The sequence below is a fragment of the Grus americana genome, chromosome 1 (genome assembly GCF_028858705.1).
Source record: "Grus americana isolate bGruAme1 chromosome 1, bGruAme1.mat, whole genome shotgun sequence".
Taxonomy (NCBI): domain Eukaryota; kingdom Metazoa; phylum Chordata; class Aves; order Gruiformes; family Gruidae; genus Grus; species Grus americana.
The window spans coordinates 115,849,177-115,875,573 of record NC_072852.1 but is presented as its reverse complement, the minus strand read 5'-3'; the positions used below and the strand labels follow the sequence as shown (position 1 = coordinate 115,875,573).

Genomic DNA, 26,397 nt, shown 5'->3' with positions numbered 1-26,397 from the left:
CTGAGGGTCCTGCCACGTCTGGGTAGATGCACTGTGGGGACATGTCTCCTGTCCCTCACTTGGCTGCAGATGTCCAGTGTAGCAAACACACTGCAGAAAGTGCTGCCTTCCTTCCACCTTGTCCCCACGGGTATCCCTCAGCCTCCAGATACTGTGCACCACCGCCTCATCCCACACCCGGCCCCCCAGAAAGGAGCTGCGCACACACAGGGACCTCCTGCCTCAGCTTCGCCTCTTGGCCGCATTTCAAACCCCCATACAACCGGGAGCAATAAAAGCAGGAATTGTGGGGATGTCACGTACAGGGGGGAAAAGCTTCTCCAAGGACAAGGAGGGGCTTCCAGCCTTGCGAGGAGAGACCCGCGTGGGCCGGAATAGCACATAGCACAACGCGAGTGGGCTGGCGGGACACGGGGCAGGGAGCGTGTCTGCCCCTCTCCCTGCCCGAGTCCTCTGCCTCTACCCTGCCCCTGCCTTGCCCTGTCCTCGTCCCTGTGCCTGTACCTGCCCTTGCCCCTGCCCTGCCCCTGCCCGGCCCTGCCCCTGCCCAGCCCGGGCGGCGCGGGTCCGGCCGTGCCGGGGAGCAGCAGGACAGTTTTGTGTGCGTGTGTGCCTCCCCGTATGCGCGGTGCCCCGCCACGCCGCCCGTCCCGGCCAGTCCCCGGAGCTCGGGGCGCCGCCGGAGCCGCCTCGCCTCGCCCCGCCCGGGGCCGCCCCGCGGGAGGAGCCGCCCCCTCCCGTCCCCTCCCTCCCCTCCCCTCCCGGCGGCGGCGGGGGGCGAGGGCAGCGGGGCGGCGGGAGCCGCGGGCGGCGGCGCAGCGCAGCGCGGCAGCGCGGGCGGCGGACGCGGAGCCCCCGCGCCATGGGCGGGCGGCGCGGAGCGGCGGCGCGCAGCCGGCCCCGCTGGGGGTAGCCGCCCGCGCCCCGCACCCGCGGAGCCCGGCATGAACTGAAGCGGGCGCGGAGGATGGCGAGCGCCCTCGGCCCGCGGTGGCCCCGGCGCCCGGCCCCGGGCGGCAGCGGCGGGCTCCTCTTCGTGCTGCTCTGCGCCTCGGCCGGCCTGCCCCGGAGCAGCCAGCAAGTGCTGCGGATCGGTGAGTGCCTCCCGCGGGCCCTGCGCCCCGCTCCGCGGGCACCGCCGGCTCCAGCCGCCGGGGGCGAGGGCGGCGTAGGGGGCTTCTCGCTGCTGGGCTCTTCCCCTTCCTGCAGTCCCGGGCGCTGCGCGGCGGCTTGTGTCGGGGCGGCGGGACCCGCGTACCTCCCGCGGGGCGCGGGGCTCGGCGCAGCCCGTGGGGAGCCGCCGCGCCGGCGCTGGGGCTGCGGGCGACTCCGGCTGGGCTGCTCCCAGCCCGTGGCTTTCCTCGGCGAGGCGTTTGCCCGGGGAGCGGGGCGCAGCCCGCCCCGTTTGCTCCGCTGCCGGGCTCTGCGGGGCTCCGCGGGTGCCGCTCCCGAAAGTTTGCCCCGGTGCGCGGCGGCGGGATGCGGGGAAGTTGGTCGCGGGTATCCCGGCGGAGCGGAGCGGGGCCGGGGATGGGTCCCGGGCCGGGGCGAGCATCCCGGGAGCCGCATCCCGGGAGCTGCATCCCGGGAGCCGCTCGGGGCTGGCCGCGGGCGAGGAGGGTGTCATCGCTGAGGCGCTCCGCGGCAGCGGGTGTCAAGTGCGCCCAAACCCAGTCAAACACCGCTCTCCCCGCCACGCCGGGGGGATCGCAGGAATGGTTCCGTGACCTTAAAATGCACGCCGAAAAGCGGTAAGGTTTCCTGACGGGAGAGCAAGCAGGTGTAGCATGTGAAGGGTAGGTAACCTTTTAGGATGGGGGACGTGTTTGCCCTCCTTTGCCCTCGGCCCCTAACCCAGGGGTGCGGGGAGCTCCGCGGGTGCTGTGCATAGGTATGGCCCCAGAAAACTGGAATTTATTTTTAAGTAGAAAACTCCGCACCATGGAAACGGGGCTGAGTTCACAGGAAGCCTCTCTCCCTACAGTGGGTTTCTTGTGTCAGTCAAGTGAGACAGTGAATACAAAGTATCAAAAGAGTTAGGGGTTAGGAAAAACTGTGGAAAAGATGTAGGCAGAATCTGCCACGCTTCTGTTTCTCTGCCTACCTCTCTTTTGCTTGACAAACACTGAACATGAAGAAAAAAAAAATAAAAAAAATATGCTGTTTATGCCACCTGGGGCGATGCATTCCTAAAGGCATGTTCCTATGCGAAGTGAAAGATTGATGCCTTTTGACCTGGCACGCGTTAACCCCACTCGGCTTTCCTCACATGAGTGCTCCTTTAAACATCAAGTGGAAGGCTCCTCACATGCTTAGAGAGCAAGGGACCCGATGACTGAAATATTTAAATGAGGGACATGGTCCCTCAAAGTGCTGAGCAAAGGCAAGGGGGACGGGGGGAGAAAAGCTGAAGGCACTCAGCACCTTGCAGCTGAAAATCTGTAATAAGTTTATAACTGTCCATATTCAGTGTATGCTCACTTCTTTCTCACGGGATGCAGGTGAAGTTTGCTGTTTCTCTGCTCACCACTACGGTGTAACCGTGCCACTTTGGAGCTGAGGGGAACGCCTGTGCACGGGCACGGAGCACATGAATCGTAAAGCTCTGTGCTTTCACACACCGGTAAATTCAGGGCCAATGAAACTTGTGGAAGAAAGTAAAACACGTTCAAATAACTTAGTCACACGCTACAGCAGGATGCTTTGGAAATAGCTGAGCATCATCATTGCTACTAGGCGGCCTTAACTTGCTTAGCTTTAATGGGAATAGCCTCTGAAGGAAAAGGGAGCATGCCAGAGTTTAAAGGGAAACATATTTGCTTGAACGTAGCCTAAATGCTTAGCTCTGTGCAGGATGAAGCCTTGGCTTCACAGCTGGCATCAGCACTGCGGGGACCCAGGCAGAGATTTAGGGTGTGCACTCCTCCCTCTGTCGACCTCCCCGTTGCATAACTTGCTTTGCTGCTTCTGTTTGGTCTAGCGAGGCTCCCAGGCAATTGCCCACGTTGCTTTTCCCTAAATTTGCTCTGCGTGGTTTGTAGACTTTCTGCTGCAAGATCTGTGTGTATCTCTAGTTTGGATTCGCTCCTCGAGTGCGTGCAACGGTGGTACCCTAACACTGGTTAGACTCTTACTTCCACCACAATATACACAATGATAAGTATGGCAAACCGTTCAGCTTTCAATCACAGCAACAAACACACATCCAAAGAGATGCTGCTGGAGAATAAATGCTCCTTGTGTGTTACATGGTTGTGAATGCCTAAAATATTTAATGTATTCTTATTACTATAGCTATCCTGCCTATAAAGTAATGATGTTATAAAATATTAATCCTTCACATCCATTAACAGCAGCGAGTTTTTCCGTGGAATCTGTCACTCTTAGAGGTGACAAACAGAAGTAATGGCAATAACTCCTCCAACACTCTTTCTGATAACGTAATAAAATCATCTCAAAGCATTTCTGACAGTGAAGAAAATGCTATTAAGCCATCAGATTTTCTTCTTCATGTTTTAGTTAATTAAGGAAGGCAGTGCTATACAATCGTGCAGCAGTTTGTACCTGAATTAATATACTGGTAGTTTAATTGCATTTGCCACTGTTAGGGAGCTTTTTTTTTTCTTCTGACTTATAATACAAATGAATGGATTCTCTGGTTGGTATTTAATTAGTTGAGAAAGGATATGCGAGCGATAGAAATTCTAGCTATTTCTCAGCATCTAGCTAATGATTACTTTTCTAGCCCTCTAAACAAGAAAATGAGGATAGCAATATGACCAGTAAAACTAACTCATTAGGATAAAAATAATGGATTTTGAGATAAGATATAGTTTTCAGTCTTAGGTAATACAATAATTGAATTTTAGTGTCTTACTGAGTATTTCTTTCACGTTCATGTTAAAAAGCTTTTCCCTTGATATATGAACTAATAGCGCTGTCCAAGGAAATACTATCTTTATCTACGCATAACCCACTAGACTATATTATATCAAACTATATTTAAAGTTCATGACCCTAATATTTTTGATTTAATACCAAGGAATTTCTAGTTTTTACACTGAGTCAACCTAACCTTCTTATCTCTCCTACTTGTGCCACTTGTATAAAATAAATGAACTCAAATAACAGAAGGAAGAATATAAATTAAGACAAACAGGCACTGAGTTGCAGAAACAGCCTCCAAAAAGCTCAGCAGCAACAAAATTTATTTGTTAGTACTGGGCGCAGAGCTTTCTCATTTCTTACTGTAGGTCCTTAAGGCCTTTAGAGCTTCTGACTAGGTTATAAGAATATACTTGAGCGATATTACATGAGAATTTATAAATGGTAGTCATTCAAGCTATGCTCTGGATTAGAACTAACCAACAGTTGAGAAGCTATGCAAGTTATTAACATATCACTGGAGTTAATTAAAAAGAGAATGTGGCAGTTTTCAACAAATACTTGTAGGAAGTTATACTTGGATGAATCTTGGAATTAATCTCTAAAATTAACAACTCCTGAAAATGAGCAAATGAGTAATTTTTAGGTTTCATAGAAATTGCTTTAGGTGATGAAATAGATACCCTTCAGTTCATACCAGAAGTAATTTTCAGTAATTTGTGTGTTTCTGTAGTTAAATGGAATATTTAAATGCAGGTTCGTACTCTGCATTGATTTATTCCTTAAGCAAAATTCCTAATGGTTTAGTGAATTGTGTTTTCAAAGATGCAGGATTAGCCCCATAATATTTCTCTCCAATTGAGAAATATAGATTTTAAACAGCCACACATAAGTCAACCTAAACTGCAAAATATTATTTTCTAATAAGTTGAAATTTTCAATGTCAGTTTCAAAATAAATATCTCTATTTCCCCAAGCAGGGCTAGAGCTGTGAGGTTTTTTCCTCTGTGATATTATCATTCCCACACTGTGAGAATGATAAAGACAAAAATCTAATTAATTTCACTGCAAATCTGCTTTTTGTCAACTCTTTTCAAGATTTTGTTTGTGAAGGGAGTGATATTAATACACATTTGAGCTTCATCAGTGTGACACGGCAAAAACTGTATTTGGAAAGTCTCTATCATATTTGAACATCATTAAAAATGTTAATTTTCAAAAGTATTTCTTACTAGGTGTTATTCTGTTCCATAATGTTGTAGGAAGTGGGACTGGATTTTCTATCATTAGATGATCAGGCGTTACCACATTTTGTTCACCAGATCCTGAATGCTCAGTAGTTTATCATTTCACTGTAATACAATTTGCTTAAATTTCCTCAGTCTATATTTAACAGAAAATGATTTTGCTACAAATATTTCTAAAGGATTGCTACCAAAATGTCCAAACATCAATTTTTATGCATCTCCCTCCTCATTGGATTCGACAGTACTGTACAAGTGTGAGAGAGTGCAACGCTTTGCTTGCATGCTTTAAATGGTGAATCAAGTTAAAAATACCCTATAAAAGGCAGATGAAAAATGTACTGCCAGACCCTGAGCAGGGCACTCCAGCAAGTCTCTACTTGTGCAACGAAAGGTCAGTGGAGCCGAGTGGCTTCAATGCGTACAGGGAGCTCAGGGGAAACACTTGGCTGCATAATTATTTGCATAGTTTCCCCCTAAATTATTAAAATAAAAATCTCATAGGTGATTTCTTTGTGTTCTGGCATTTAGGCTCAATGATGCAGAGGGATGGATTACTTTGGGTTCCGTACCGTTGTATTTCCAGGTTTTTATGCTGTGGAAGGTGTTTGCCATACTGGGTTGCACCACTGGGGAATATTAAAAACTTGTGACGCTAGTGCTCAGCTGCTGTAAATGGGCATCCTTTTATTGAACTCGAGGGAGCTACGCCAGTTTAAATTGCTCAAAGAGTTTCCTGGACATACTTCATATATTGAGAATGATCACAGAATCACAGACTGGTTTGGGTTGGAAGGGACCTCAAAGACCATCCAGTTCCAACCCCCCTGCCATGGGCAGGGACACCCTCCACTAGACCAGGCTGCCCAAAGCCCCGTCCAACCTGGCCTTGATGAAACTTTTGGAATTCCCCTGACTGACCTACCTACTTACCATCCTTCCTAATGATGGGTAGGATCGGGCAAAAGCAGGTCCTGCGCAGCCTTAGCTCTTGTTTTACGCCAGTGCACTCTACCGAGCATTTCTGGAGCTTGTTCCTGAGGCCAAGCGATGGTGGTCATTGAGCGCATGAAGCTCACCAGCGTTGCGGTGACCCGTTACACCGGCACCTCTTGATGCCTCAGCAAGGGTGTTTTCTGGCTGGCCGTGCCGTGGCCAGAACGTCCTTTTTGCTGCAGCGGTGTAAAGTGCTGCTCAGGGTTTGAAGAAACTATAGAGGAGACCTCCGCTTTCCAGAAAATTGGCGGTTTGCATCTCTGTTGTGAGAATATACGTCCTAAATATCTGCTTTAGCATGAAATAGATGAGCTGTAAAGGCATATGATAGTCTTCAAATAGTCTGTAATACTGTGGCTTGATGATTATGCAGCAGGCAGCCAGCCGCTCAGGGCTGTATTAACAAAAACACCAAGCTTGAGTTGCTTCTGTCCTGGGCTACTTGTTGGTAAAGGTTGATGGAGAACAACAGAGAAAAGGTCGAGAGACCAGAAAATGAAAACTAAGGAAGCAAGGCTGGATTTGCCTAGTTTGGATCAGAGCTAGGACAGTTAATACAATATTGAGGGAGATGAAAAATGTTTAAAGAATACATCATGAAGATATATTAGTCCTGCGTTTCACATCTTGGGAGATATGTGGTTAACTATGGCAAATTTCACGTAGTTACCTTGGTCAAAAGTGAAGTAGGTTACAGAAAAATATCTGTGCCGTAGTATTTTATTATTTTCTCTTAAGTTATGCAAGGTGTATCCTAATGTGCCCCTGTGCAAAATAGGTCCGTAGTGCTGCAGTGAGCTCCAGGTGGGCAGATAAATAGGACATCCTGCTGTCATTCGCCATAGCTCCAAATGCATTTATGTAACACGTGCACGTGTTCAGACAGTTCAGACTTTGGTAAAATACAGGGTGAAATCTCCAGAACAATGAAATTGGTGAAATTTTGCCAAAGGATAAGAATTTTTCATCGCATATTTTGTTCAGGCAGCATGGCTGGTACTTAACCTAGTACTTTTTCAATTAACAATTCATGCAGAGTACAGTGATCATTGCAGGAAGAACAATCCTTCTAAATAAAATAAAATAAAATTTCTTTGAATTTCCTTTCCTGCTTAATAGCCTATTTGTAGTGTTCAGGTGAATTTATTTTTTTTTTTAAATTCCTGCGACTTTCCCATAATGCCTAATTTCACTTGTTCAGAGGGCATTTGCCTTAGCATCAGTTCTTGCTGTAACTATAAGCTCCTCCATATGGCCCTGTGTTCGCTTAACATTTTCCATTCAGACCACAAGTACAATCTCAATGGTTTTTTCATTACAGTCTGTTTTGTATATCCTGGTCAGTAATAAAGCTTAAATCCACCCCCCTTCCCCCTCATATTTTAAACAACTGCATCTAATCGTCTTTTCTCAGAAAGGCTTGATTTGACCAACTAGACTATAGATTGTACTGCAGCAAAACAAGACAAAAAAAAAAAAAATCCCATCCAAGAACTGATTAGTTTTACTCCACAGCTTTGGATCTATAACTCGCAAGCCCAGTATGTCCTAGTTTTTGGTTGACTTTAGATTTTAGTTTGCAGTAATGAGTTTATGGTTTTGGGAAAGCTTTGCGGGAATGTTATTACCCTTCCCTCTCTCTTTCTTTCTCTTTCTGCTGAAGGTGATACGGTATTATCTAGAAAATGATTAGCTTTCAAATGATTAATTTGCTTTCACTGAGCAAAATCAAAATTCAGAATTAAAACTATTTCATTATTCCAAACAGGCATCTTTTTCATTTCAGCTAGAGGAGCGAGTATCTATCCGATAGGGCTGCTAAAGTATCTTTTGTGGGGTTTTTTGATTTCTCAGACAGTGCAGAAGGTTCCTTGTATCATCTTTACAGCTTCACCTGTAGCGAGACACTAAATTAGGGTGGCGCAAACATTGGGAAATGTGAATCAGTTATATGGCCCAGCAGTATGGACAAAGAATTAGAAGTGTTTTGAGCTTCTTTTCTTGGGTCCATCAGGTTCTTTACAATTACGCCTTCTAGTTGTTTTCTCCTTTGAGCTTTCAGACTGCACCACCACAAGTTTAAAAGAGGAGCGTCATAAATTCTTTTAGCACTGAAATTGTTCCCACATTCTGCCATCGGATCTGCACATGCAAACTTGGTCTATTTCAAGGGAAATTATGTTTACAGCACATTGATTCTGGCCAGGGTTCAAGACCAGCCATCCTTCCATATTGCTGAATGGCGTGGAGGTCCTGGTGCAATGCTGAGTAGGTGGAAGTGACAGTCGGAGTGCAGAAGTACCTCCAGAAATATGGAGCAGGACTTGTTTTGAGTGAGCAAGTGCGCAAAACTCATTGTTCTACCTACACATGAAGGAGAAGCGAAACTTCCCACACCCGTTATGTCCAAGTGACGCTTCCGCTAGAAGCATTATCACAGATGCTGAGGCTTTGCTTTGGCTCTCAGATGGAGGAGGAACAGAGCCCTCTCTGAATTCAGTGGTACACCGCTGAGACCTTAAAATCACTGTGATTTTGCATGCTCTCCTACAGAGAAAAAAACCCCAAACAAACCAAAACCAACAAAAACCCAGCACTTTTTTTTTTTTTTTCTTTTCAAAAGATCAGGCATGCTAAAATATAGTGAGAGTCATTCATTGCACTGTAAGTAACACAGGCTTTTCCGTTCTAAATGTTTTGGACAGAATAAGCAGGAAAAGACACTAGTGTATGCTGTGGGTCAAAGGGTTTCAGAAAAAAATGCTATTTTAAAAGAACAGTATTAGGTAGCTATAAGAAAAGAAGAAAAAATGTTTGAAAATACGAGTTTATTCTCCCCTTCCTCTGGGATGAGTGATGGAGCAGAGTCCTGCCAGGATGTTTCTGTGGTGCTTGCTGCCACTCATTTCTACTAAAGATCACCTCCCCTTCCCCTCCCGGGGAGAGATGTGTCATTAATGTCCTCAGCACGCAAGCCAGATCCCCAGGTGCGTAATTAGGCTTGCCTAATCTGCCACTGCTGTTTCCGCCGTTAATGGCAGTCTGTATGTCAGCCCAACACATCCTAAGTATTACTTCAGTTGCTTACTTCTCTAATGTTAAATGTCTTCTCCTACCTGAGAGCTTTGGCCTTCATGGTCCGTGAGAGCGCACGCAGAAGCCAGTAGGTTTCTAACTCTCTGCTTTCCAGCAGCGAATAGCAAGAGCAGCCCGCGCATCGAGGCTTACAGCTATGTCTCTAAACAGGTAAATCAAAGGATGCTGCTTCTCTTTACGAGTCTTACCTCGCTAGAGCTTTGCCTAGCTCTAGTAACACTGCTGCTGCATATTGTAGCGCAGTAGAACAATTAGGCAACAAACAACTACTATGAATTGTGCCATCTTTAGGGGCAGCTGGATTATACAAGTTGGGTTTGGTATGATTCTGCAAGATAATACTGAGAAGAAAAGCCATAGGTAATTTATATTCTTGGATTATATAATTAGAAGGCAAATCCATGGAAATTGGTGCTTGTGGGGGCTACCATGTGATGAAAGGTGGTACTGAACTAGTTTCCTTACTGCTTTGTCGCATGTAGTGTGAACTGTGTCGTATTTCAACAAGAATTGTAATAAACAACAACAACACTGAGATCTCCTGAAGCAGTAGAGCTTGGAGTACTTCGCAAAGCACATACAATTAGTTTGATTTTATGATTGGGGAAGTCAAGGCCAGATAACTGAAGTGTTTTGCTGGCAAACTTGTGGCAAAGCTGGGAGCGACTCCAGGTCTCAAGTGCTATCACCCCAGACCTCTACCCACTGCATCACAACTTTGACATTTTCTTATGGTTTGTATATTAGGTGAAGATTTGCATAAATCCTTTGGAAATTAGTGGTATGAAGTGCTAAGTGTTGCTGCTACAGACGCCCAAGTGTGTTTAACTAAACAATTTATAGGTAGGTGTTTTATGGCCTGAATGGTTTGCACGTGCTTGGAGCTCAGCCCTGGATGTGCAGTGCAAAGCAGACAAGGCTGACTATTTTTCCTGACCCTGGAAGACTCTTTGAAGAAGCAGAGCATGTGCCTTCCTCTCCCAGTTTGGGTAATTGGCAAATATTAGGTGCTGTGCCTGACCTTAGCCAGAAGCCCCTCAGAGGCCACCAACATCCATAGCCCTTGGAAGTGCCTTTTCACTGCTCAGATTTCTTCCGAGCATCTTTTCAGCATGGTTTGCCATGTCCTCCCCAGCCTGCGGCTTTGCATCTGCTCAGCAGAGTGGTGTTCTACTGAAGATGAGGCATAGTAAGCCTTAGCAAGGGATGGACACCGTTAGGGTGCGAGAAGAATTTCAATTTTTTTTCCCCCATTTTGGCACTCCCACGGACTACTCCACTATGGCACACGTGCCCTCTGTAATTATATATATATTGCATACAGAAAGATTTTATGATTTATGCCCTTTCTAGAAGGATATAATGTACATTGGCAAAGTGGTTAAGTGTTTTCCTAGGCTGCAACTCCCAGGCAGATACGGCAACCTGTGTGAATTGGCCTGGCTCGTTCTCTTGCATGATGTTTGTTCCAGCACCGTGTTTCGCCCTTCCTCCCCAAGCTAGGGTCTAAGCAGTTGGAAAGGGGCTTGCGGAGCATTCGAGCTATATGCAATGATGTCAACTGTACCATCAAAACTGTTGAAGTCTTTATCAAATATTCAGGTGTCCTTATAAAATTTTACAGCCATGGTAGCTAGGCATTAACTCTGGCTTCAGGACCTGCACATCTCAGCGCTTACAATCCTTTGCTTTCACGGTCTCGCTCTCATCCCTGACGAAGATACGGAGAACTGAAAATTAGATACACTGAGATGTAAATATCCAGAGGGACACACCCCCCCCCCCCAATACAACTTTTGCTTTCACAAAAATAACCTTTCCTCTGCTTACATTCAAGAAAAAAAACAAGAGAAGCCAAAGTCATTTTAATCCTCCTTCCTGCTGTGCAAACGGCTTTCTCCGAAATGTCTTGGGGGCCCTGTGCCAACCCAGTCATTTCTGTAAAGGTTATGAATAGGCAGCTCAGGCCCGATGGAATGTGAAAAGTAGTTTACGTGAAATAGTTACTTCATTTTCGAGGAACTGCAAATTAATCCCGATTTCTCTGGAACGGTCCCAAGAGATTAATCTCAAGATATCTGAGCCCGTCTCAAGCTTAGAGGCTGCCTATCAGTAGTCAGAGGAGAGGAGGCCAGGTTGCTGCAGCAACGGCGTGACATATGTAAAACTCTATTTGATTATGTCAGTATCACAGAGAAAGCTGTTTAAAAGTTAGGTCAGGTTTTTTAGCTGTGCTATATTTTTCTAGAGACTGTCAGTCACTGTCAGGTTGGCCAATGAGTCAAAATGCATGATGAATAACTTCAGCAATCTCATGTGGATAGCGAGTTAGCTGTCCGTGTACAAGAATATAGTAATAAGCCATTGGAGAACTATTAAAGAAACTATAATAAGCCACTTAAGAATTCTTCCCTGCAATTTGGAGACAAATAAAACTACAAATTCGGATTAAAGTATTTTCATGTTTTGTTTTTGAATGCTTTTATTCATCTTAGGGTTCAGAAAGAGCATAGGAAATATTACTTAAAAATCAATAGGGAGATGAACGAGTAAATATCTTGTACAGGGCGCAAGAAGGACGCAGAGTCACCGCTGTACTATTTTGCCTTATGATTGTTCAAATGTATTTTGTACGATAAACAGTGCTCACGCTAAACAAAATTGCTTTGTTAATAGAATCCTATATCCCCAATTTATTCATCCATACTTCAAAATATTAAATGCAAAAGACTATGGTAAAAGAGTGCAGTAAATGAGGCAGAAGTCCTGAGGAATAATGTCCCTAGTTAGGTAACAAAAGATTTTTCAAGTTGTTCAGTCAATGTTAGTTCATATTTCCCATCTTCTGGGGCTTCACTCTTTAATCTTACATGTTTATGCAAAAAGCTTTAGGTATAAGTCTCTGTCAGCGCGTAAGAAACAATCAATCAGAAATGCCAGGAGCGTTCCCCTCACACCCTGTGGGCACGGGTGGGATCCCGAACGGTTCGGGAGCTGTGCGGTGCAGGATGGAGACCTGTGCCACCCATGGCCAGTAGATGTGGCTGTTCTCCCTGTGGACCCGGCCCTAGAGAAGGACGAGACAGCTTCTGCTGGTGCTTTTCCAGAGGTGTTTGGTGATGGGAGGCTGGCTGGCAGCACAGCAAAGGGGCAGCGCAGGCCCCTGGCTCGTGCTGCCGCAGGCACCAAACCGGGCGAGGGACAGGCTTCTTTCTGCAGGTCTGGGCAACGTGTGCATCATGCGAACGGGTACGGGAGGTGCTTAGCTGGCCATTGGTAAAAAGCTGTCGCTGACTGCATTCACGGCACCCGGACATCAAATTTTAAGTCCTTGCATGAAGATATTCTTGGTGAAAACATTCTCAGTGAAAAGATAATCAGAATCCTTGTAGTTTGGGCAAAAAAGAAGTCTCAAGAACAGTTAAAACCGCCTGTATTTGATCTGGGACAGCTGGATGGGCGAAGAGTTGCTTGAGATGGCTGACATTTGACAGAGCTATAAGCGGCTATAGATAAGGTCGTGTCACTGTGGACAATGTCTGGAGTCCTTTCTTATTGACAGCTGCTGGAAAGTCTTACTGACAACGCTTACAAGAGATGAGGTGCAGCTTCCTTGTGGGAAAGTTCTTTTGCCTTTGCTGGGACGAAGCACTTTTAGCACCTAAGTCATCAGCCAGCATGAGCTTGCCAGCCTGGTAGGTCTGATGCGGATGGTCCAAGTTTCAGGTCCGTTGTCTGGTGAAGGACCGTGGAAAATTGAGGTACGGTGACAGGATGGTGGCCTGTGGCAGTGCTGACAGCTGTGGCAGGGCAGTCTGGCTTGTCTAAACCGGACCTGCTAGGACACGCCAACACGGGCTGTTCTTCTCCTGACACGTTACACAGTGAAATGTTGCGATCTTTACAGCGACGCACTGTTTCCTTCAGTGGAGCTCCGTCTGCTTAAATAAACCCATTAAAGATGGGCATTTGCTCTTTGTTGAACAAGTTTCCATTTGTTTGTCTGCTAATGGCCAAGTAGTGCAGAAAGGAGAAATACAAGGTTCCCTGCTTCTCCATTTGGAAACAGTTCAGGGAAGGTTCCTCCGAGGATGCACAGCGCTCTTGTCCGTAACATGCGTTCCCTGAGCCCGGTGGCAGGGATCTGGGCAGAGGGAGCTCGCTGCAGAGAAGGGCTTAGTATTCAGTGCCCGTAAGCCAGCATGGGGGGGGCTTTGAAGAGAGACCTCTTGGCCTGTGCCTGTGCTGAGCTTCACTGGGGGTGATTTGCCGGGCTGTGATCTACTGCTAAGCCGTCGCGGTGGTGGTGTCGGGATGACTTCAGCACTCACCCGCGGCTCGCTGCCGCGCACAAAACCCCGCGGAGCCGAGCGGGTGCAATGGAACGCAAAGATCAACGTGCACGTGACTAAAGATTTTGTCCACAAAGCCGAAGGAGTCCACGGTTGTAAGGATGCCGAATGTCGATGCAACTCAACAGATGGAGGGGATCGCTTCTCTGCGCAGGTACCTTTAAACTTCCCAGCCTTTCCCCCTCTGTTTCTGCTTCCCCTCTCTCTGAGCATGGGGATGCTCAGCTCGCTCCAGCCATGTGCTCTGCTGTATGATTCGATCCTGCCACCAAGGCCACTTTCAGAGTTTCAATGTAAAAATGATGTCTTTCTTTTTGCTATCTCTGATCCAACAACTTGTACACAAAGAGCTTTTTATTCTTTCGAAGCTGCTTCCTTTCAACTATGCCAAACCACCCCAAAAACTTATCAGTGAGGCACCGCAGCTGAAGTCTAATGTGAGCCAATGCTTTTCCGACTGTAACTATCTTGAAAATTTTCATTTCACGTCCAAATTGTTTACTTATCTGCTAGAAACGTATGTTAAGAGAAGTTAAGGCTCTGTTGCCCAAGGTGCATTTTAATACAGGGGAAGAACTGCTTCAGATATTTCACATTACATCTTCTAGCTTTATCTGGTGCTGTAAATTATAAAGCTGCTCCATTGAACTGAATGAAGATTAAATTTTTGAACACTGTTTTCTGAAGAATGCAGATTTTTCTCTTTGAAATGAAGAATCTGTTCTGCATCAGTGTGGCTCACTGCATACTTTGCTGCTCAAGCCTTTCTTTTTTCTGTTAGGGTGCCAGGCTGTTCCCTGGGGACCACGTCCTGTCGTTGATCCGTGTACTGACATTAAAAAGCATCTGCAGATGGAGTGAGTGTGGGATGTGCCCTGAACAGCAAGTGGTCTGGGAAACTGTAATCCTTACACTGTCGTCTTGAAATCAGAACTGTCATGAAGGAAAACCAGCAAGAAACACTTATTTTCTCATCTGCATAGACCTTCTCCTGTAGATGCCCGATGTACGTATGATGCCCGATGTATGTGTGTGTTTGAAAAAAACTGATTGCTTGCAGCATCCAAGCAAAATACTTATGCACTGCTGTTTTACTCAGACACATGCCTCTATCAGGCTGAATTCCTGGCTACCAGCCCTCTTCTCTCAGCTCTCCCAGGGTGGGGAGATCTCATCCGTGTTTGTTTCCTTCTGTGCCTAACACAGGCCCCTGGGAGGAAGCCGAGCGGGTGCCTCTTTTAAAGCAACATAGTGCCAATAGGAGTGAGCGTTGCAAGCAGTTCTGTTGCCTCTGTGTGAGAGGATGAATTTAGTCCTGTTTCCTCTTAGGAATTGTCTCCCACGTATGCATACATGCACACAAAAGCCAGACACTACAGCTGCCCCAAATGCTGCTTCCTCAAAATTGCAACACGACTAGCTGGTGCAGACGCTTCACGGGGCCGTGGGATGTTAACCAACGGGGGAAGAGTGCCAGCGTCGAGGTTCCCCATGGCCTCTTCTCTGTGTCGTCCTCGTCAGCTTCACAGGGGAGAGCAGAGCGGGGGACACGGTATCATGGCGCCTCGTTTCCACCCCCGTGGTAGCTGTGCTCCCCTTCTTTCGGGAGCAGCTCATGGAGGAGCAACAGCATGTCCTTTACGCTGAAGAGAAAGCAGTGGTGGCAAGCGTGCCTGGGACTGCTGCAGCCAGCGTTTTCCTGGGTGAGTGGGTCGAGGCCATGTCCACCTTGTCAAATTCTCCATCAGCAGAGACGCTCGGGGCATGCAGCATACGTCTCGACCTTTTCAGCAGCGCTGGGGTTAGCACAAAATCAGAGAAAGAGAAAGAAAATGTTTTCTACTAATTAGATGGCTATATGCTTTATGCCCTCTGGTTCTTTGCTTTAAATGGGACTGTGTCTGTGTTTAAGCAGATTACTTCTGTGTTAATCAGGGTGTTTCATAGCCTATTTTATATAGGCAAAAGTTAGTCCGGTTTTCCATGATGTATTGAAATACTTTGCACAGCAAGATAATGAGAAGGGCTGATGAGGGAAAAGAGAATTGTTCTTTATAAATCCAGAATAATTAATATGACAATTAGTGTTTTAAGATGACTTGTGTACTAATTTATTTCTACAAGTCCGTAAGCGAAAGGGTGACGAGATTCCACCTTTTCTTCCTTTTCGCAAAGGTAATTTCAGGAAGCCGTTGTATGAATCTTTGTCCTGAGTATTTCTGTGACTGCTAAATTGTTATGCATTGTCAGTAAACAGATGAATCTTGGTTTTGAGCAGCTGTACTTATCCTTAGCACTTTCCCTCTGTCCTCTGGCAAACTTCATCAGAGTCAGTCTTGATCTGTTTTCTGGGTTGCATATTGTTTTACAAGTATCATGTGCAAGAAAACAAAAAGAACTTCAGCAATAATGCTTACGAGTTACTGAAACTGCTCCCAGAAGCAAACACAAAACACTGCCCCTCAGTGAGGGGTGAAGGGAAAAGTGCGAGAAACAGCCCAGCGATCGCCCAGGTGAGGGGAGGAGGAGGAGGTGCTCCAGGCACCTGAGCAGGGATCCCCTGCAGCCCCTGGAGAGACCGTGATGCAGCAGACATCCACACTGCGGCTGTGGGGGACCCCAGGCCGGAGCAGGTGGACATGCCCTGAAGGAGCTGTGGCCCATGGAGAGGACCCACGCTGGAGCAGGTTTATCCTGGAAGACTGCAGCCCATGGAGAGGACCCACGCTGGAGCAGGGCAAAAGTGTGAGGAGGAAGGAGCGGCAGAGAGGAGCTGCTACGGACTGACCACAGCCCTCATTCCCCATCGCCCCTGTACCACTCGGCGGGGGCTGGGGATGAAGGTGTGAAGCCGAGCCTGGGGTAAAGCGGAAAGGCGGTGGTTTAATTTGTCTTTGTTTCTCACCGTCCAAATCTATTTTCATTGGCAATGAATTAAGTTAATTTTCCCCAAGCTGAGTCTGCTCTACCTATGACAGTAATTGTTAAGCGATCTCCCTGTCTTTACCTTGACCCATGAGCCTTTTTAATCTTAGCTTTCTCCCTCTGTCCTGTTGACGAGGGGGAGTGAGAGAGCATCTGGGTGGGCGTCTGGCAGCCAGCCAGGGTCAACCCACCACATCTAGGATGTGGAAGAACTGAGAAGTATTATTTCCATGGCATTTATATTGGAATTGCTCATTTTTAGCGTCTTCTAGAAAGAATAGTGCGAAGCTACTTCTCTCCAATGGCTTTTAACTGCTGTTGTAAAGGCTGGAGTTTCTTAGGTAGGAGACTGAGCTGCTCACTGATAGCAGCTGACTATGCATTTGCACAGTAAGAAACAGGATTTTTAAATAATTTAAATAACTGCGATAATTTAGAAGATGCAGACCAAACTTTGCTGGGGAGCTTTAATTAATGCTAGAGTTCCTGGCTTTCGTATTTGCAACTCAGCTGTTTGCAATACCAAGAGCATATTTTATTAAAATTCTTAGAATGATGCAATGATTCATGGTATTTTATAATGAAGTAATATGAATTTAAATTTATATTAGTAAACTCTCTTCATGGATTGTTTGACCCAGAATTCCAAATGCACAGGAAAAATCTGAATGAAATGTAGCTACTGCTCATGCCAAATTAACAGTTTTTATATCTTGTTATCACTGCTGAATTAATCCATATTGGAGAATTAACAAGAATCAAAGAAGCATTCTAAAAGGAATATTCAACATATTTAGTTGCACATTTTAGAATTTTAGTACACACAACTCTGTTCCTTCATTACTCCTCTAAGTTAAAACAGAGACAGGCGGGATACAAGGAGGCGATGGTCAGCCCTACTTCCAATTTAACCCCTTGAAAACAAAGTTTATAATTAAAATACTGATTTCTACTGAGTAAAGTAGTGCTGACAAGCTCCTTCAGCATACATCATATTTAAAATCAGCAGGGCTGAAGGAAGCGGGCACAGACTTTTTCAAAGATTCCGGACTTGGTCCTTCTTTCACAGTAGTCAAGTTGTTATAAACTTCCTTAGGAACAGGTAAAGCCTGATGACTGCACATACAGCTTCTCCAGGAGGTTTGATTGATGTGAGCTTTAAACTGCCCGTCTTTAGCAAATTTAACTGCAAAAGTTCTTTGAAAACCAAGCCCTCGCTCTTATCTGTGAGTTCTTACAGAAAATCTGTGAGAAAATGGGGTACCAAATCATCTCTTCTGATTCTCTGTCCTTTGTTTTAAGTGACAGACCACTTTTTCTCAGGAAAAAAATAATAAAAATGACTCAAAGGCTACTTTAGCTCTGCCTCTCCCAGAGTCAGTGGAGCTGCGGCATTTTATAGTGATGAGGTTCTGGCAAGTGTATTATTCTGACAGAAGAGAACAGTTGGGCAATTTACTGCAGCTCATCCAAACTGCAAATGAAGGTTCTGGATTCCATTAGTTTGAGGAAATCAATGGTAAAAGGCCTCATCCTACTTCCTTTTCCTCCAGCTGCTGATTTGGTCAAGGTCTCCCACTTTTGCGAAGTTTTGCTTCTCTGCCCTGCTTGTTCTCACCAAAGCGGAGGCAGGGAAAGCATGCCAAAATTCACTAGTTTATAATCAGAACAGATTCTATCAGGTGTAAGTTACTCCGGCTACCGATGGTGTTGTAAACAGGCTTGAGTAAGAGAGCTGGAATGTCTTCTAGCCACAGTTTCTAGAAATAGCATTATTATTTACATACTATCACGTGGTCGGAGCTAGCACAGCAAACACTAAAAGAACAAACCTCTATTTATATAGAAGAACATCTTGTTAGAAAAGAATTTTCCCTTGCTTTGTGCAGCTTAGCACGGAGCTTCTGATTCAGCACACGAATATATCAAATAAGGTCAAGTATGATACAATTTTGGTGTCATGCTGAATTCATGGTAGAGCTAATATTGTTACAGTCCTGTTGTGACTGACATAAACTTGTCACATTTTCAATAGGGTGATTCATGAAAGATACAGAAGAATCAATGGAAACAAAAATAGGTAATGCAATAACAGCATCCATCTCATCATAATTTTGCTCATATTATACTGAGTAACCTGATTAAAAGGGTCATATTTAAATGTAATCTGACAAAACTGCTTGTAGAATGAGAGTGAGAGAGAAGGAACCCAAACTGGCGAGCTTTGCAGGTAAGCCAGGGGTAATACCTCAGTCCCCACAGGGGATGCAGCCCCCGTGGCCAGTAGCAAGCTCCCTGTATGAAGGGGGGCAGCAGGCAGCCCCCACCACGTGTGAAACCTGCTCTCGATCGGAAAACCGCAGGCAGCCTGGCACATTTCTACCCGATGAGAGCCGAGGTGAAATAAAAAAGACCCTGAATGGAATGCTACAAAGCAAAAAATCTCCTTTGTATTCACACCTAGGACGGTACAGGGGTCTCTGGGTCCCCATGGCCTGTGATTCTGTCTGAGCGTTTTGAGGTTGTTCAATCACGCTTACAGCTAGCAGGAATGGTGCGTTCTGTATTTCAGGATGGATTAGCTTATGCCATTCTTCATGATACACTCGATGGACTCAGGGGTGTGTTACTCAAAGGAAGGGAAGACAGCTGTGAACATATATAACACAGTGTTACAACTTAGAATTTATTAATTTTAATTTTCCCCCACATTATTTGATCTCTAAATACACAGTAATACTTTGGGTGAGATCTGATATAAATCTGATGAGCTCCCTGACCTCCAAAGAGCCACGTGAACTTACGTCATCCAAGGATGAGGATCTGTTCAGTTTGTACTGTATCCTAAAAAATAAAACATTACTGCTAGATCCCTTTTGCTCGATAATGATGCTGCATTTATTCTGAGACACACTAATGTTTATATTGCAAGTAAAGGAAAGAAAGAGAGGAAGGAAAGAAGGAAGGAAGGAAAGGTCCAAGAAACAACCTATTTGCTGAAGAGCTGACCTAACGAAGCCCAGCCTTGTCTTCTGCTTCTCCCCACCCTATGGTCACTGTAACCTTAGCTGCCTTTCTTGTTCCCTCTTGACCTCCTCCTCGCAGCAGCACCTTTGGTTCTCTTTCTCCAAAGTCCTCTCCCCTGTCCTCAGATGACAAGTGGCAAGAGGCCGTAGCATTGCTTCCAAGAGACACACAGCCAGCAGTTGAAACCCTCAGGTAACTTGAGCGTTTCCTTCAGTGAGGCCATTTACTACATTCCTCAAACTGGTTTTCACAAAATTTGTAGGAATTGCGTGACTTTGAGACCTCTACCATTTGTCAAACTTGGCTAAAGGTGGCCAGTGGTGAAATTATTGGTGCTGTCAGGGCTGAGGTGGTCAGATAGCATGATCTTGCAAACCTTGTTTCCTTAGAAAAACTGGCTGAAAAAGGGACTTAAAGTTTTTGGCTTAAGAAATCAGATGCGTCTGTTACCCACAAACTAGATTATGTCTGGGATAGCCAAAACACAGGTTTCCCCCATTCTACACTCTGTGAAGATGTGTAATCAAAGTGTCGCTGCTCTTGCCATGAAGCTTGTGCTTTTGTGAAAGATTAGATCTGGGGAGATTTGTGCTCCTTGTGGGACGAGAGCGGATTAAGATGCGATGCTACTTGCATTCAAGTCATACGGCATTATGCCAACGATATCTTTCCCTCCCCTCCAACGTGGGAGACAGTGCAATCAGGATGTAGACAGACATCAAAGAGAAGAGCTTTGACAGCAACTTCTGGAATATCAGGCCCATCAGTGTAGCTCAGCTTTCTCTTCATTACGGGGAAACATGTTTCAAGAAATCAAGGAGCACAGGACGTTCGGAAGTACGTTGATGTTTGTTAGTCACAAAGTGTGATCTACATCCTTCACGCATCTCAAAATTTACACTGCTCTGTTATGTTGCGGATGATAAGTAAAGCACAAAATCAAAGAGAATTTTTCATCTTACTGTAAAAGCCCTTTTATACGCAGAATATTTATCATAAACACCTATGTTTGAATTAGAAGGAAGAAAAAAAAGAAACCGTTGCAAAGACGTCGGAGAGCAATTGGGGGAGATGCTACCTGAAGTGGCAGAAGAGGAGCTGGGACTTGAGTGTCCTTTTCTCAGTGACTCAGACTGCTGCAATATGCAGAAAGGACATGGAGACATTAGGAAAGGAGATGATACATTCGTACAGTGATACCTGCATATGGTGATACAGCGTATACGTATGGACTACATATGGTAACGGGAACGGCAGTCCTTCTGAGGCAGTACTGTACTGTTTGCCTGTAGCCTTTTGCTGACACATTAAGGTAGATTATAGTCCTCCAAATTCCTGCCTGTCACCATTATTCAATCTGTCCTCCTTTTCCCTGCCCTCACAGCCCTAAAAATTGGAGCTGGAGGCTGTTTCTGAAGCCTGCAGGCTTGCCTTATAAAGGTGATCATTTTTACGAGATTTAGTGATTGGAGTTCTGCTACAATAGCTCTTTACTGCAGTCGTGCTATCTCCTGTCATCATGAGCTCAAGCACCGGTACACAAGGAGGATAAAGAAAAGGAAATGGAATGAAAAAATCTTAGATAAGAGCAAATTGGCAGGTTGATGGTAATCTTAAGTATGTGGAACTGTGTTTATGCACGTTTTCTAGTTAAGTGCTTTCCAGCATGCAGCTTGTTTAAGAGATTACGGAGTGTGGGATTTATTGCAAAACTGTCACGAAATTCTCAAATACGCTTCTGTTATCCCGGCATATTGCGTTGTGCCCCAAACTTGAAAGAACACTGCAGTGTGAACTTGGACATCTAGCAAGTCACATGAATGTGCTTGTAAAACTACCAAGACAGTTTAAGAATGTATTTGCAGCTAATGGGGAATAAAGGATTTATTCATTTGCCTTTCAGGAGGGATGCCTTTGTATTAAGTTAAGACTCAAAGTCAGTTTTTCTGCCCGGATAAGAAAAAAAGGGAAGAAAGGCAGCAAGTTTCCTGGCTTTGTAAGTCTTAAAAATTCAAATAACTGGCAGTGACAAAACGATGACGATTCTGACTGCTGCTGACAGTCTGTTACTTCTACAGTCACCTTCCAGAGCTTTATTGCTTATCATCAGATAGAACAGTTGGCCCCAATGGAAAAGACGGGTTGCTACAGATGACAGGATCTTTACAACAGGCAATCACGATGGCATTAGTGTTTATCCACTGCAGTAAGTGCATAAATCACAGCAAATGGGCTTCCCCTTGGAGTCAGAATCTGTTGTGTTATTTTTGCCCGGCCACAAGTATTTAACCACCAAATGGTGAAATTGCCAGAGACACTTTACGCCTAGTCCAGCGAGCAGCTAGAGATTACTGTCCACAGGTCACAAACCTGGTATTAGAATGCCACTTGGAGACACAGATGTTAAATTAAAGGCAGTTTGTGTGTTTATTGGAGAGCTCTCTACTCTCTGTGAGCTAGAGGTGTTTTGTAATCTGTCAGTGCAAATGAATACAAGTTTTAAACGGGTGCTGTTGCTCTTTGAGGTCTTTGATGGGAGGGCGAGGTAACATATTACGGATGTGGGGCTGCATACTGTCTCCAGTTCACGTATGAAACTCACTGTTGTCAGCAGGTTAGAAACAGAAGGTTAATTTTACCTAGGTAAATACTGATATGCAGTTTTAGCTCCACAGTCAGACCGTTTATTTTTATAGAACAGGCGCTTCCCAGAAAATGTTGCATAAATCAGAGGAATTACAATATAAGCACCCTCTGGAGCTTTTTCATTCCAGTTTTCAATGTCAGACAGTACTGAGTGTTAGAGGTTTGAAAGAAAGAAATTAGAAACTCTGTGATGGAGAATTATGAAAGATACCCCTCAAGAAAGCTCTTTCCCAGCTTCTGCCCCTCTGGTGTTTCACGTACTACTAGCATGCATGAATTCTGCATTTAATCTTATCTGAGGTAATCATAGCTGTTCTCATTCTTATAAGTGTATCATCTTTTCTTGAATCCCACTGAACTCTCGGTTCTCAGTATCACCTTGTAGCAACACATTCCCCAAGTTAATTATTCTTTGCAGGAAATGGCATTTTCTTTTATCCATTTCAAATTTGGTACTTTCCCATTTCACTTTGTATCTGCATGTATCCATATAAATGAAAAGGATAAACTGGAGAGGATCATCTTCCGCCTGTATCCCTCTTGCTATTTTCTGTATCTGCCTCACATTTTCTCTGCTCGGTTCCGTCTGTGGCCGCTCCATCCCCAAAGGCAGAGCCTGAGCTGTAAGCTAGTCTTCATTCCCCTCAGTATTAACAGTCAAATCCAAATCTTAGTTGCGGTTAAACAAGGTGCTGTTTTGTTGAGGGGAAAGGAAAGAAATCGCTAAGAGAACAGAGGGGAATTACTTTTCCCTCTGGAGGCATCTTAATGGGAAGTTTTGGTCCTGAGAGGAAAATTCCAAGGTTAAACAACAGTAGCAGAAATTTCACAGCTTGGAGGGTGCGTCTGTGCTTTCGCTTCTGCTCCCTCTCTTCCCTTTGTCAGGAAAGGATGCCCTGAGAGGAGCAGCGTCTTCTGATCTCCCAACAAAGCCATCCTATTTCCCTAACTGCCCTGCAGAGGGGAGCTCTCTCCTGTAAAACCCTGCTGTGGCATTGTATTTTTTTGACACGGCACTCCGAGGTCACCCGAACGTGCTTTTTATAGCACTCCTCCCTCTGCCTCTGGAGGACACTTTATTGTAGAGAGCAAAGCTTAACTTCTCTCATATAGAAAGCCTATGATGCTGGCCTCTAGAGAGACAGCTATAGATAGGTATCGACTCCCGTGTAGGCACTGATGTAAAGGAAGTGGTAATTATAACATCAGGCCTTCCATCCTACGTAAAGTTAACTTGTGTGAAAGTGGGTTGTCCCACCCGCTAGACAAGGTTTCCTTTGGAAACAACCTCCCACCTTTTATTCAACACCCTGTTTTCTGGAGCTATCTCAATTGCCCTGTTCCATAGGTTTCTGGTCACTTTATGAGAAAGAAAAGTTAGAATCTTGCTAGCTGTATTTCTCCACAGATAATGCTCTAATATGTGTTTTATGCAACAGTGAGATAAGCACCCATACAAAAAAGACCCAGGGGCGTGCTCGCTGTTCTTGTCTGGAAAGGCGAGGATGCTTCCCTGGGGTCGAGTTCAGATCTGGGAGTAAGACATGGGGTGATCTAAATGGTCCTGTGGGGTTTGCAGAGAGACGTGGCTTACCGCACAGAGAATAAAAATACCGGTTTTCTTGAAGTTCAGCAGTTGGGTGTGTGTCTACAAGTCAGAGGCAAACATGAGCAACCACAAAGGGCTAAGTCTGTTGTCTTACTCAAAAAGATGAAAGCTGTCTGTGAAATTGAGAGAGCAAAGGGTGTACCCTTGGCATCTTATGCTTGTCATTTAATTTTAGTACTACAAAAAACAGGGGTCTAGTTATTTGTGTCCACATTACTGTCACCCTCTTCGGTTCCCATTTGTGCTATGTATCTCATCCCTATGAAACGGGCTTCTGCTTGTAGCAGCAAGTGTTTTCAGCTTTTTCTTTAAAACAGGTGTTATTCCTTGTTTTATTATAAACCAGGGAGCTACTCTGCTAGGCACAGTGTAACCAAATACTTGTAGTTTCAGCGTGGGATTTACAAAAGCGCTGTGATTTGTCTTGCTTGCACCAAATGTTCTTGATGGTAAAACCTCAGACTTTATTGGAGTAGGGCTAGGCCAATGCCAAGCACTTCTAGATATTTCTGTCTGCTAGCTTTCTGTCCTCACTGCATCAATAGACACAAAACAAGACTCTGTACTGGTAAAGTGAGTTTTTCCAGGTATGTCTTGCTGCAAAGGAATAAAGATATTTGTAATGATCCATATCCAACTATAATGATGCGTATCCAACTAGGTGCCTGGAAATGTACCAGAAGTCTTTCCTGGTTATCCAGCCCTAACAGTGTATACAGCAATATTAATATTTGTTAGTCTTATTGCTTTTACTTCCCATGCAGGAATTCTGGCAACTGCAGAATTGCTGAGAATTCATTTTTGATAAAAAAAGAAAGGCAATTCTTTAAATACATAAATCTACTGAGAGCCATGCCAGAAACAGCTACTTGGATTTGGTGTGGGGGTTTTTTTTTTGCTTTGGTTTGGTTTGGTTTTTTTGGGGGGCAGGGGTAATAACAGGAAGGAAGAACTTACACTGAAGGACTCCTGAGATCATGAGAACAGATTACGTGCCTACTCCCAAAGGAGAGCCACCCTTGCAGCGATGGAGTATCTTTTAAAAATGCGCTTTGCAGCCAGTACTCCTCCTTTCTTTTCTTAAAAAGACAAGGAAAAAGAAAATAACTAGTAATAGGTGCTAGGAGCTGAGTAAGTGGTATTTCCTTTATTCCTCAGTGCGAGAATTGCGCATTTCACCAAGGAGCAACCCTGAAGAATGCAAACATACTGGAGAAATTCACTATTGTATGTCCATTCAAATGAGCCAAGAATGCTTGAATTAATATCACCTTCACTTTGCCTGCTTTTCACTTCCCTGAAAATCTAGTTTTTCAGAACTCTGAGAAATACAAAGTATACAATATTTGCCCGTGTAAGTCCTCAGAGGTTTGTAAGGACATACCTGCTTGGATGTGTACAGGCAGACGCAGCCAGCTCAGTCCAAAAGAGGTATCAGTGCATCATTGCAGAACGCAGCCCAGGCTAATGTCCTGTGTCAAGGGAGCACTAGTGTGGCTCCACAGTTCCTACTCCAGTCCTTGCTTTTATTCACCCACCTTGGGATGCTGTTAGAGATGCTTAATATCTGTGTGGACATGCCCTAACAGGATGTCTGCTGCACAAGGTGCTATACAAGCACATATTTCCCAAAGAAGCAAATATGAAATGTAATTCGAAATAGGAGTGAAATCCTATGGCATCAAGTTTATATCCACTTAATAGTCTAAAAATTGCACATCAATAGAAATAGAGAGGCTCGCTATCATTAGGTGGCCTTGACCCATGCTATCACAGAGTAATTTGTTATAGAGGGAACACTGTGAGGTTGTTTAATTTACACCTATAGTAAATAGAAATAACCTTTTACTGCCTAGGTCAAACATTTAGTTTTGTATAGAAAAAACCCACATCCTCACACTGTTTATGTGATGAGGATCTTGTCCTCATAATCAGGTTAATACAGGCCTGAGAACATACACATTTTAGTGCTGAGAGGCTACCCCGCCTTCAATTATGGCGTCTTTAGACACATCTGGGCGTGAGGCTCTTCCCGCGTTAGCAGAAGGTGCTGTAGACCCACCCACCAAAACGGGTGACAGCCCCACTCGAGCGGGTGCAGGCATTCGTGGTGGCTGAGCTCTGCCGTGCTCTCAGGAGATGCCCGCTGGTGGTACGCTTGCCTTTTTGGTGACGCTTCTGGAGCGCATCTTCCTGTTTAGCTTCATCCAGATGCAAAGCAGGTTGTGTGTCCCGAGACTGCTCCAGGATGCAAGCAAAAATCTGATAACGGGGCAGTCAGGAGGTTAACTTTGGAAACACGCCCTGAGCTTTGGCTGAACTAAAACGCTACACGTACCTGCTCTATAAGGAGCTTTTCGCTCAACGCCTGACAGCGACAGCAGCGCCGTCACTACTGAACTCCCTATGTATACACACAGTGTGTCCTATATCTTAAAAAGGATCTCCTATAGGTTTGTGTGCTCCAAATTTTCGCTCCGCACTGGATCTGTCACTCACAGGCTTGTGTGCCAAACATTTTATTTGGCAGCTATCCTTCTTTGGTAATTCACCAAACCCCGGTTGTGCTAATAACAGAACAAACCCACTGTCAGTTGTGACATTTCAAACTGCAGCT

General features: G+C 45.1%; 1 protein-coding gene across 6 annotated transcripts in view; it reads left to right on the top strand.

Annotated features, from left to right (window-relative positions):
* Positions 1–776: 776 nt before the first annotated feature.
* GRIK1 (glutamate ionotropic receptor kainate type subunit 1) overlaps positions 777–26,397 on the top strand; it is a 170,680-nt gene continuing 145,059 nt past the window's right edge. For 5 of the 6 annotated variants that reach the window (XR_008574344.1, XM_054806112.1, XM_054806121.1 and 2 more), the window contains exon 1: positions 777–1,094. Coding sequence is in view for 5 of the 6 variants with exons in the window: in XM_054806112.1 (XP_054662087.1) it covers positions 968–1,094 (127 nt within the window). In the remaining variant the exon portion in view is untranslated. Of the gene's footprint in view, positions 1,095–15,164; positions 15,277–26,397 lie in introns of those variants that run through there. The other variant, XM_054806129.1, reaches the window with a different exon arrangement.